This window comes from Bufo bufo, chromosome 5 (assembly GCF_905171765.1).
Source record: "Bufo bufo chromosome 5, aBufBuf1.1, whole genome shotgun sequence".
Lineage (NCBI taxonomy): Eukaryota > Metazoa > Chordata > Amphibia > Anura > Bufonidae > Bufo > Bufo bufo.
This window is the reverse complement of record NC_053393.1, coordinates 458,583,470-458,596,673: the sequence shown is the minus strand read 5'-3', so window position 1 is coordinate 458,596,673 and position 13,204 is coordinate 458,583,470. Positions and strand designations below refer to the sequence as shown.

The 13,204-nt window shown below is 45.8% G+C and overlaps 1 protein-coding gene across 1 annotated transcript in view; it reads right to left on the bottom strand.

Annotated features, from left to right (window-relative positions):
• The window catches only part of LOC121002576 (ATP-dependent translocase ABCB1-like), a 185,271-nt gene that overhangs the window by 139,602 nt on the left and 32,465 nt on the right, over positions 1–13,204 (bottom strand). Inside the window, exons 2-3 of the mRNA XM_040434019.1 lie at positions 12,766–12,847; positions 12,502–12,577 (exon numbers count right to left, since the gene is read on the bottom strand). Of these exons, the coding sequence (XP_040289953.1) occupies positions 12,502–12,577; positions 12,766–12,799 (110 nt within the window). The 5' untranslated portion in view covers positions 12,800–12,847. The remainder of the gene's footprint in view (positions 1–12,501; positions 12,578–12,765; positions 12,848–13,204) is intronic.

The following is a 13,204-nucleotide window of genomic DNA, read 5'->3' as shown; positions in this document are numbered from 1 at the left end:
AACTGGTGGTCTTGGGGCCATGCTCCTCCTTAAGAGCTCTCCACGAAAGTTCCTGTTTCCTGTCCTGGATGGAGGCAGTCTCTCAAGGGTGCCGTCATGGGCGTAAGGGAAAATACCGTTTTATAGGATAGCATCTTTAAGGGGATGTCTCCAAGGGGCTCAAACGGGGCCTTGGTTAGAGCGGATAGCAACAGGTTAAGGTCCCACGGGGCTGATTTAGATTTAACTGTAGGACATAGTCTAGAGGAACCCTTAATAAACCTTTTGACCCAGGGATGAGTAGCTAATCTAAAGTCAGAGAGAGCACTCAGTGCCGATACCTGGACCTTGAGAGTGCTAGGTTTAAGCTTTTTGTTAAGGCCCTCCTGCAAAAAACTCAGAATTAAAGGGATGTTGGGCAAGCTCAAGTCTAGGCCTGGCCCTGCAAACCGAAGGAAGGTCTTCCATACCCTCAGATAGATTTCGGAGGTGACCTTTTTCCTACTGGCTAGAAGATTCCCAATCACTTGTTCTGATAGACCTCTGGACCTGAAGAATCGCCTCTCAAAATCCAGGCTGTCATGTGCAGGTTCTTCACTTCCGGATGATGTAGAGGGCCCTGATATAATAGGTCCTGTCTTTCTGGAAGTATCCAGGGATCGGCTATTGATATTCTCCTCAACCAGGCCAACCAGACTCTTCTCGGCCAGAACGGTGCTATTAGGATCACTGTTGCCTGCTCCCTTCTGATCTTCTCTGGCGTTGGAAATCCTTTTTTCTTATCAGATGCCTTATCTAAAATATCGTCGAAGGCTGACCCAAACAAAAAATTTTCTTGACAAGGAAGGGCACATAACTTAGACTTTGATTCTACATCGCCCTTCCACCCCTTCAACCATAGGGACCTTCTGGCTGAATTGAACAGTGCGGCCGCTCTAGCAGAAATAAAGTCTACTGCTCTGGACATGGTTGGTATAGCTTCCAGAAGCTGAACCCTAGGAGTCTTGTTCTCTATATGAGACTCTAGCTCCTCCAACCAGACTTTGAAATGCCTTGCACTGAAGTAGTCGCTATATTCTGTTTTAAGGCAGAATGTGGATGCTCCCAATTCTTCCTTAAGTAGGCGTCTGCCCTTTGGGATCTTAAGGCCCCTTTCACACGGGCGAGTATTCCGTGCGGATGCGATGCGCGAGTTGAAGCATTGCACCTGCACTGAATCCTGACCCATTCATATATATGGGCTGTTGCACATGTATGTTGATTTTCACGCATCACTTGTGCGTTGAGTGAAAATCGCAGCAAGTGCGGATGCGGTGCAATTTTCACGCACGGTTGCTAGGAGACAATCGGGATTGAGACCCGATCAATATTATTTTCCATATAACATGGTTTTAAGGGAAATAATAGCATTCTGAATACAGAATGCATAGTTAAATAGGGCTGGATGGGTTAAAAAAATAAAAATAAAAAATTAAACTCACCTTAATCTACTTGCTCGCGCAGCCGGCATCTCTTCTGTCTTCTTCTGTGAGCATTTGGACCTTTGATGACGTCACTGCGTTCATCACATGGTCCATCACATGATCCATCACCATGGTGATGGATCATGTGATGAGCGTAGTGACATCAAAGGTCCTATTGCTCACAGCACAGATAGACAGAAGAGATGCTGGGCTGCGCGAGCAAGTGGATTAAGGGGAGTTTAATTATTTTATTATTTTTTTTTAACCCCTCCAGTGCTATTTTACTATGCATTCTGTATTCAGAATGCTATTTTCCCTTACAACCATGTATAAGGGAAAATAATTAAATCTAAAGGAACAACCGGATCCCAAGCCCGAACTTCTGTGAAGATCGGGTTTGGGTACCAAACATGCGATTTTTCTCACGCGAGTGCATAACGCATTACAATGTTTTGCATTTGCGCGGAAAAATCGCGCATGTTCCCGCAATGCACCCGGACCTTTTTTTCCCGCAACGCCCGTGTGAAAGAGGCCTAAGGGACCCTAAATCCTCAAACGGAAGAGCTGATTTTTTATTTATTTTTGCTACAGGGGCGTCTACCCTGGGTACCTCCTGCCAAGCTGATACTTCTTGATCATCAAAGGGGTACTTTCTCTTAACCGCTCTAGGGATAAATAATTTTTTGTCGGGCTTCTCCCATTCATGTTTAGGCCTCCTGCACACGACCGTTTTTTTTTCCCCGTTTACTGGCCGTTTTTTGCGTTCCGTATACGTAACCATTCATTTCAATGGTTCCGCGAATGGTTCCGTTTCCGTATTTCCGTTCCGTTTAAAGATAGAACATGTCCTAATGCCCGCAAATCACGTTCAGTGGCTCCATTCAAGTCAATGGGTCCGCAAAAAAACAGAACACATACGGAAATGCATCCGTATGTCTTCAGTTTCCGTTCCGTTTTTTTTGCGGAACCATCTATTGAAAATGTTATGCCCAGCCCAATTTTATCTATGTAATTACTGTATACTGTATATGCCATACGGAAAAACGGAACAGAAACAAAATACGGAACAACGGATCGTGAAAAACAGACCGCAAAACACTGAAAAAGCCATACGGTTTGTGGTGCAGGAGGCCTTAATCAGGTCTTTGATACAATCCTGAATGGGGAACACCCTAGACTTTTTTGGTTTTAGGCTTTCAAACATGAGTTCTGGCCTAGACCTGGACTCCTTTTCCTCCTCCAGCTCCCTCGTGGATCTAACCGCTTTTAATAGTAGATCCGTATCCTCCACTCTGAATAACGGCTTCCCTGTCAAATCCTCAGCGGAGGAATCTGAGCTTGCAATGGCGCCCTCAGACTCAGAATCCGTAGCATCCTCCACGATCGTCTGAGCCGCCTTATGTGTCATGGATGACGTAGGGGAGAACACCAAAAGACAATCAAGAAGGAAGGGGAAAGACACTAGGCCTCACCGCTAGGGAAGGAAATGGGTCACCACCTATAAAACCCTGCTCCTGGCCCTAACTCCTATCCGTATGGGCACCTCTCGATGGTAGAGATACCCATACACTGGAACCTAGATAACCCTGGTGACCCTCAGATGCCTAAAGATAATGACTGGGCAGAGACCACCTGTTCCTTCCCTGGTGAAGGAACTAGCGTCTCACTGAGGCCTAGTAAACAACCGGGGGGGGGAGAATACAAAACACGACAAGCGGAACACTTAACGTCAGAGGATGAAGGATGAACAGGACTTCAACACGAACCACACTCCAGCTCTTCCAAGACCAAATGAAGCTATCCCAAGCAAGGAGTGATGGGAAAAGTCAGACTAAATAGGGTGTGGTAGAGGTCACATGATCCACACTGTACTAAACAGGAGGTGTGGACATACCACGCAACACACAGACAAAGTGAACCAAAAGAGGCTGTCAGATTACTAATGCATAGATAATCTTTCAGACCTTCTGGAACCTGTCACAGATGTGACAGTACCCCCCCCTTCTACGGGTGACCTCCGGGCACCCAGGACCGACCTTTTCAGGATGAGCTCTGTGGAATGCTCTCACCAGACGACTAGCATTAACATTGGTCGCTGGAACCCACATCTCTCCTCTGGTCCGTACCCTCTCCAATGAACGAGATACTGGAGGGATCTCCGGAAAACTCGGGAGTCCACAATCCTGCTGATCTGAAATTCTAAATTGCCGTCCACCATGACAGGAGCGGGAGGCAAGGAGGAGGACTGCTCAACAGGTTCGACATTTCTTTAGCAACGATTTATGAAATACGTTATGGATTTTCAATGCCTGAGGAAGTTCAAGACGGAAGGCTACAGGGTTAATAATGGCAGTGATCTTATATGGACCAATAAATCTTGGGCCCAACTTCCAAGAAGGTACTTTAAGTTTAAGGTTTCTTGTAGACAACCACACAGAATCACCCACTCTCAGGTCCGGACCACTCATATGTGTCCTGTCAGCCACACGCTTATACCTGTTGTCCATTTTTTCAGGTTATCTTGGATTTTCCGCCAAATAGAAGACAAAGAAGAGAAATCGTTCCTCCTCAGGAATGCTGGAATTTTGAGCACCAGAAAATGTTCCAAACTGTGGATGGAACCCATATGCCCCAAAAAATGGCGACTTATCAGTGGATTCCTGTCTACGGTTATTTATAGCAAACTCGGCTAACGACAAAAATGAAGACCACTCTTCCTGATTCTCTGAAACAAAAATCTCAAGTAAGTCTCCAGATTCTGATTAGTGCGCTCCGTCTGTCCGTTCGACTGAGGATGAAAAGCAGAAGAGAAGGACAATTGTACACCTAGAACGCTTTCCAGAATCTGGAAACAAACTGAGTCCCTCTATCGGACACCACATCAGGGGGAATGCCATGTAGTTTCACGATGTTGTCGACAAACACCTGTGCAAGAGTTTTAGCATTGGGTAGACTAGGTAATGCAATAAAGTGTGCCATTTTACTAAAACGATCTACAACCACCAGAATCACAGTTTTTCCCGAAGAATTCGGTAAATCCGTGATAAAATCCATGGACAAATGGGTCCAAGGTCTGGACGGGATGGGCAATGCAAGCAGAGATCCAGAAGGCAGAGTATGTGTCACCTTAGCATGTGCACAGGTACCACAGGCTGACACAGTCCTCAACACACTTACGCAACCCCGGCCACCAAAATCTGCGAGAGATGAGATCAACAGTCGATCTGCTCCCAGGGTGCCCAGCAAGCACCGTACAGTGATGTTCCTTGAACACCTTGTGACGTAATTCGGAGGGAACAAACAACTTCCCTGGAGGACAAGAGTCCGGAGCATCCTCCTGTGCCTCCAACACCCTGACCTCAAGATCAGGATAAAGAGCGGATATGTTATATTCAGATAAAACGGATATATTCAGATAAAATGGGACTAGGGTCATTAGACTAGAGAAAAATGCACATGGGCGCCATTTACTAGGTGAAGGACCCTGCGACAAGATTGCTCCTACCCCTACCTCGGACGCGTCAACCTCAACAATAAATGGCTGAGTCAAGTCCGGTTGCATCAGAATAGGGGCCGAAGCAAAACATTCTTTCACTGCAGAAAAGGCCTGTAATGCCGCATCAGACCAGACAGAAATATCCGCACTCTTCCTAGTCATGTCTGTTAAAGTTTAACCATCAATGAATAGTTCAAGATAATTTACGGTAGTAGTGGTAATCCCCAAAAACGCTTTCAGATTTTCGGGTTGATCCCAGTCCAACACGGCACAGACCTTCTCGGGATCCATACGAAAACCTGAGGATGAGAGCAGGTAACCCAGAAATTGCACTTCCTGTACAGCAAATACACACTTTTCCATCTTAGCATACAACTTATTCTCTTTTAGGATCAGTAACACCTGTCTCACATGATCCTGATGAGTCTCTATATCAGGCGAATAAATTAGTATGTCATCAAGGTATACAACGACAAACCTCCCCACCAGATGATGAAAGATGTCATTGACAAAGTGTTGAAAAACCGCAGGAGCATTGGTTAACCCAAAGGGCATGACCAGGTTTTCAAAATGACCCTCAGGGGTATTAAATGCGGTCTTCCACTCATCCCCCTCCTTGATCCTTACCAGATTATATGCCCCCCTCAGATCCAACTTAGAGAACATCTTGGCATAGTCAATCTGACTAAACAAATCCGGAATCAAAGGAAGGGGGTAAGGATCATGGACGGTAATACGATTGAGCTCACGGAAGTCCAGGCATGGTCTCAGGGTACCATCTTTTTTCTTTACAAAGAAAAACCCAGCAGCCACTGGGGACTTGGATGGTCTAATATGTCCCTTTGCCAAACTCTCGGTAATATACTCTCGCATGGCCTTTCTTTCGGGTTCCGAAAGATTATACAACTGAGATTTGGTCAATTTAGCTCCGGGAATAAGATTGACGGGACAGTCATACTCCCGGTGCGGAGGCAACTCCTGATTATCACTCTCAGAGAAAACATCAGAAAATTCTGAAATGAACGAGGGTACAGTTTTAGTGGTCACCATAGAGAATGATGCATTAAGACAGTTATCCATGCAAAAATCACTCCAATCGAGAATCTGTCTCGCTTGCTAGTCGATGTTAGGGTTATGTTTTCTTAACCATGGTAAGCCCAACACCAACGGAGCAGGCAGACCCTCCAATACATAACAGGAGATAGATTCCTGATGCAAATCACCCACTCTTAAATGAATGTCATTCACTACCTGCGACAGGCCTTTTTGGGTGGGAGGTGCTGAGTCAATTGCAAAGCCAGAAATACTTTTCTCTAATGCATTAGTAGTCAACCAATGAATGCGTACAAACTCCATCAATCAAGTTAACTCCTGCCCCACTGTCAATAAATGCTTTGATTTTCACAGTTTGGGACTCTAGTGCCACCTCGGCAGTCAGGAGAAAACTGGTACTACCAGTAAAAGACAAATGTAGGTTTTCTTGTTCCACACCACCAATAGTAATTTGAGGATTAAAAGGTTTTTTCTTTTTGTTTACACCTTGATGCTGCAAGTACGGACAAATGTCCACAAAATGTCCCTTCTTGCCACAATAAAAGCAGACTCCTTTCACATGACTCAAGCTTTTGCCAGGAGTAGCTCCTCCTAACTGCATAGGCTCATCACAAGGCGCAACTACCAGTGTCTCTCCACCATAAGTGTCAAAGGAAGCAGTACCCTTATTGGACAGTACGTCCTGAAGGTGAGGACGCCTAGATCTCCCCCTCAGGCGTCTATCTAGACGTACAGCAAGGGACATAGCTGCCTCCAATGACACAGGATTTTCATGAAAGGCCAACGCAGAGAGACCCTGACAGAATTGGCTGCGGAGAGCAGGATCGTTCCACTCAGTATCGGTAGCCCATCTCCTAAATTCAGAGCAATAGGTCTCCGCGGAACGATCTCCCTGCCGCACACTCCGTAACTTGGTCTCGGCCTGAGAGATCCGATCCGGGTCATCATAGATGAGACCCAAGGCTCTGAAGAATTCATCTACCGACCGGAGGGGCAGTGATCCGGTCGGCAGAGAAAAAGCCAAAGATTGGGCGTCCTCTTTAAGCAAAGAAATAATCATACTCACACGTTGACACTCATCCCCAGAAGAGTATGGACACAGCTTAAAGTATAATTTACATGACTCCCTGAACCGGATGAAATTGTCACTACCCCCGGAAAACCTGTCCGGGAGAGCCACCTTCGGTTCAGGACAGGCCTGGGACCCACCACCGGAACCAGCAGCCTGTGGACTCTGAATCTGCAAGACAGTTGCACGGAGGTCTGCTACCTCCAAAGTCAGATTCTGCATCTGTTCGACCAGTGCAGTCATAGCATCTACAGCTGCACAGATCAGAACAAAAAAATGGCGGTATGGCCTTGGGATAATGTCACGGATGACGTAGGGGAGAACACCAAAAGACAATCAAGAAGGAAGGGGAAAGACACTAGGCCTCACCGCTAGGGAAGGAAATGGGTCACCACCTATAAAACCCTGCTCCTGGTCCTAACTCCTATTCGTATGGGCACCTCTCGATGGTAGAGATACCCATACACGGGAACCTAGATAACCCTGGTGACCCTCAGATGCCTAAAGATAATGACTGGGCAGAGACCACCTGTTCCTTCCCTGGTGAAGGAACTAGCGTCTCACTGAGGCCTATTAAACAACCGGGGGGGGAATACAAAACACGACAAGCGGAACACTTAATGTCAGAGGATGAAGAATGAACAGGACTTCAACACGAACCACACTCCAGCTCTTCCAAGACCAAATGAAGCTGTCCCAAGCAAGGAGTGATGGGAAAAGTCAGACTAAATAGGGTGTGGTAGAGGTCACATGATCCACACCTAAACAGGAGGTGTGGACATACCAGCAACACACAGACAAAGTGAAACCAAAAGAGGCTGTCAGATTACTAATGCATAGATAATCTTTCAGGCCTTTCTGGGACCTGTCACAGATGTGACATTATGTCTGGATGAGCTATGCAGGGATTTCTTTAAGATGTTCCACAGAAGAACGAACTTCCTTTTTAACTAACTCCTGGATGCTTTGCAATAAAGATGGCGACTCGTCTGCTACTAACTTATCCAGACATGGTTGGCAACATGTTTTGGGGTAGGACGGGCTTAATTTATGCTTGCAAATTCCACACTCCTTAGCTCTTGTTTTGTGGGTAGCTTTTCTTGGTGCTTCTTTAACCTGCATTTAATAAAATAGCCCCAATCAGTCTAATTCTGACCACAATAATAACTCCCCAAAGGGAGATGGTGGGGGTTAACCCCTCTTACCCCCAGGAGTACCATGCTGGATTCGGAAAGCTGCTACTGCCTGTCTGTGCGCAGTTGAACTTCCCCTTCTTCCTGCATGATGCTGCTTCAAGGGGGGCGATGGAAGGAAGATCTGGCCGTCCGGTCAAGTATCTGCTTGCTGCTGCTCCCTCTATGCTGGCTGGCGTTCCCTTTTTCAAATGGGGCGCACAACGCCCGCCATGTTTAGGCTCCTCCCCTTCCGGTCGGTGAAACAAACGCGTCACTTCCGGTGCGATGCGCGCGTCCAGAGTCGGCCTGCCGCAAATGAGAGGAGAAGATCCACCTCCCCCTCACGCCGAACTTCGCCGGCCTGGCAAGAGACAACGAGGCAGCCACAGACATCCCCCGATGGTGCTGAAGGGAGAAAAACGCCAGGCTTCTCAGCGGCTCCTAGTGGAGACTTACGCCGACAGGTACCTCCACTAGGTTTCAGTCCTTTTAACCCTAGAGGTCCTGCAGCCCCCAAAACAGACCTGAGAAGAAATCCTTCTGTCTCTGGACAGGAAACAGGAAAGAACTGAGTGGTGGAAGGCAGTGGACCAATTTAAAGATCTGGGAAGTTCCTGTTTCCTGTCCGGAAGAGGGAGGATCTCTCATAGGTGCTGTCATGGGGCGTAATGGAAAAGTACACTGGATGTCACAGGTATTTTTAGTATGCACACACGGCAAACAGAAGATGTAGTGCAGATAATGTCACTGTCCACAGCGTCTACGTAAAAAGTACACTGGATGTCAGATATTTTTAGGATGCGCAAACGTTATACAGGAGAGGTACCACAAGTAATGGCACTGCTGTCACCAGCGGCTAAGAAGAAATTACAGTCAATGTCACAGATAATTGGGATGCAGAAACGTTACCCAGGAGAGGTACCACAGGTAATGGTGCTGCTGTCACTAGCGGCTAAGAAAAAATGACAGTCAATGTCACAGAAATTTGGGATGCAGAAATCTTATACAGGAGATGTAGCACAGGTAATGTTACTGTCCGCAGCGGACATCATCTACAGAAAAAGTACACTGGATGTCAGATATTTTTTGTATGCACACACGGCAAACAAGAGATGTAGTGCAGATAAGGTCACTGTCCGCAGAGTCTACGTAAAAAGTACACTGGATGTCAGATATTTTTAGGATAAGCAAACGTTATACAGGAGATGTAGTGCATGTAATGTAACTTCGCAGTGGACACCGTCTACGGAAAAAGTACACTGGATGTCACGGATATTTTAGGCTGCGCACACATTAGACAGGAGATGTAGCGCAGATAATGTTGCTGTCTGCAGCGGCCAAACAATTGCAAGCTATTTAGCGCAGGTTGCGCTAAAAATATATATTGCTGCCAGATACAACTATAGTCCTTAAAAGCTCTCCCTGACTAAGGCCTCTTTCACACGGGGGCGTGTGCGCTCCGTTGCCATATTGCAGACCACATTTGCGGATCTGCATCACAGATGCGGACCCATTCACTTCAATGGGTCCGCAAATTTGGAGATGCGGAATGGTGCGGAACGGAACCCTACGGAAGCACTATGGAGTGCTTCCGTGAGGTTTCGTCCCGTAGTTCCGTTCCGCAAAAAGATAGAACAGGTCCTATCTTTTTGCGGAACGGCCGGATCGCGGACCCATTTAAGTAAATGGGTCCGCGATCCGCTGCGGCTGCCTCACAGACTGTGCTCGTGCATTGTGGGCCGCAGCACGACCACGAGGCGCATACGCCCATGTGAAAGAGGCCTAAGACTGAGCCGAACCACAGGTCATCAGGTGCTTTATAGCACCAGAGGACACGTGTCGGCCAGCTAATCACTGTAATGCCAATAACCAACGTGGTTACGGCATTACATTGAGTGGCAGTACTTATCTGCACGTTTATTGGCTGCGTAGCAGCCAACAAACGTGCGGGGAGGAGACTCTAGCATCGCGCTCAAGCTCACACGGTATTCGGCCGAACACCGCGATGTGCCGAGCATCGCGATGCTCGAGCCGAACTGGTGTTCGGCCGAGCATGCTCGTTCAACTCTACTGTTAATATTTCCGTCTACTGCGTAATGTGCTTTTCACGACGCCGAGTCCAAAAATAGATTTCTGTAGTACAGTATAAAAAATGTTGCAAACGTGTGTCCTCCTATAACAAATAAAACTAGAAAAGCTACAATTTCTGGGGAAATTGTGTGAAGTGTTCTTGCCTCCACCAGTAGCTTACAACTGGAGTGGGGGTTGGGGTGGTTGCACCTAAGGGTCGGAGTGGGTGCACCTAAGGGTTGGGGTGGTTGCACCTAATCGTTGGGGTAGTCCTGTCGGGGGGGGTCACCTGGTGGTCTAAGTTAAATGGCTGAAATTTGATTGGCTATTTTAGGCTCCGCCCACTTTTTCAAATTTGAATCCCAGTCACCCATTGACCAACTGTTCCAAGTTTAGTGACTTTGCCATTGAGCCTCTAAGAGCAGCGGCAGTTTTCCCATTAAAACATATGGCTGAAATTTGATTGGCCGTTGTAGACTCCGCCTACTTTTAAACATTTGAATTCTAGTCACCTATTAACCGAATATATTAAGTTTAACAACCCTGCCATTAACATTGTTGAAATGGCAGCAATTAAAAATTTTCTCATTGAAGTCAATAGGGAAAATCTGATTGGTTGTTTGTAGCTCCGCCCACTTTTTAATGTCCCCAAAATGTGACAGAAATTTTGAGGTTGACCCAATGACTAAGTGACCCAAGTTTGGTCAGTTTAACTCCGAAGCTGTATGAGTGACAAACGTTTGCATTTTTCCAATAAAACTCTATGGAAGAAAAAAAGAGGTTTTCGGGGGCCCGCCCCAGGGGCCCGGAGGGTGGGATCGGTTAACAAAGCACAAGCAAGATACTCGGGTTTGTGCCGCCCAAGAGTGCAAAGTTCGGTATTTATACTCCTAAATCTGTGGGAGGAGTAGCAATTTGATTGTCTCATTATAGTCAATGGGGAGAATTTGATTGGTTCTGTGTGGCCCCGCCCACAAATTATGGTCTCCGAAATGTTCTAACAAATTGCGCGTTGACCCCATGACTATGTGACCCAAGTTTGGTGACTTTAGTTTCAAATCTGTGCCCCTGGGAGAGATTTGAAAATTTTCCCTGTCAAAGTCAATGGGAAAAAACGTGGATTTTGGGGGCCCGTCCCAGGGGCCCGGAAGGTGGGATCGGTTAACAAAGCACAAGTAAGGTACTAGGGTGGGTGCCGACCAAGACTGCAAAGTTTGGAATTTGTACTCCTAAAAATGTGGGAGGAGTAGCAATTTGAACGTCTCATTACAGTCAATGGGAAGATTTTGATTGGTTCTGTGTGGCCCCGCCCACTTTTTGGGGTCCCCGAAATGTGCCAAAAATTTTCGGGTTGACCCCATGACTAAGTGACCCAAGTTTGGTGACTTTAGCATCAAAGCCTGGCGAGTGGGAGCGATTTGAAAATTTACCCTGTCAAAGTCTATGGGAAAAAAGGGGGCTTCCGGGGCCCGCCACGGGGGCCCCGGGGGTGGGATCACTCCACAAAGTAATAGCAATCCGATCGGGAACAATCTGCACGTTTTGGTAAATTTTTGTCTATGTAGTGTAAAAACTGTGGGAGGAGTTAGGGTGGCAAATTTGGCTATAATAAGAATAATAATATATATGTGAGATAACAATAAGTGGTCTTGCTATGCAAGAACACTTAATGATACAAGAAAGGCAGTAATGCTTCTGTATATAGTGTATTACATTTAATTTCCCTGTTATAAAAATTGCATAACTGCTTTTTCTATAAATCTAAGTTAGGAAGAAGCAACATAGCTCTCTCCTTAGGACAAATTCATTTTTTTTTTAGCTACACAGTGGCTACATAACACGGGTATGACTTGATACACACAAAATGGCCTGTGGCCGTTTCACGTCAATTGACGCTTTCTCAAGGTGAAGTGAAACGGCCGTTGGCCTGTTTGTGTGTATCAAGTCATACCCGTGATATGTGGAGCTAATAAAAGATGGTGAATTTGTCCTAAGGCGAGTGCCTCGCTGTTTCTTCCTAACTTGGATGTATTGCAGTATCTTCTATTGTGCACTGAGGACCCATGGACATTGTGAAACCAAAAGTCTCAGGATATCCACCGAGTTGAGCAGTAGTGCTGACTATAAGTCTTATTACTGGATTGATTGATTTTGCTATAATGAAACAATTTTTATTTTTTATTTTATTTTTTATACCTTTCAGAATCTTCATTCATTATTCTCTTTCTATAATACTGGAGACCGTAACTGCTGTCATCATCAGTAGCTTTTCCTGTTGGTGATAAATGCATGAAATTAGAGAACCCATTTGAATTTTAAAGCAAGGTTACACATTGTTACAGTGTGGCACATTTGCTAAGAATATGTTTTATATTTGCCTGTTCAATCATTAATAGATTTACCAAAAAGACAAGAAACTCGGAATGTGTATATGACTATGAAACAAGTCAGAAAACGTACCAGTTTTTGAAGCAGCTGTTTGATTTTGGCCCATTTTATCGAACTGATGCAAACAGGTTTAAACATGGAATAATTGAGATGACTGCAAAACAGAGGACAAATAATTCATATACTACATGTAGGTTAATCAAGACACTGATTTTAAGAATGTTTTATACTTCTTCACATGGTACTGAATCAAAATAGAAGACTTTCTCCACATTGGCACCATGGTTCTATTGACCCAGATTAGCAGAGTTTTGTCCATTATGAAAAACTAAATTGTAACAGACACTTGAGAGTCCCATTATAAGTGAACGAGAGTTTTCAGAAATCACTATTACTGTGTGACCATGCCTTACTGTATGACCAGTACCACTCAGCTGTGTCGTCATTGGGATACAGCTGCTGTGTGATCGAGTACCACAAAGCCATGCAAACCCCAGCAGAATCATATTAG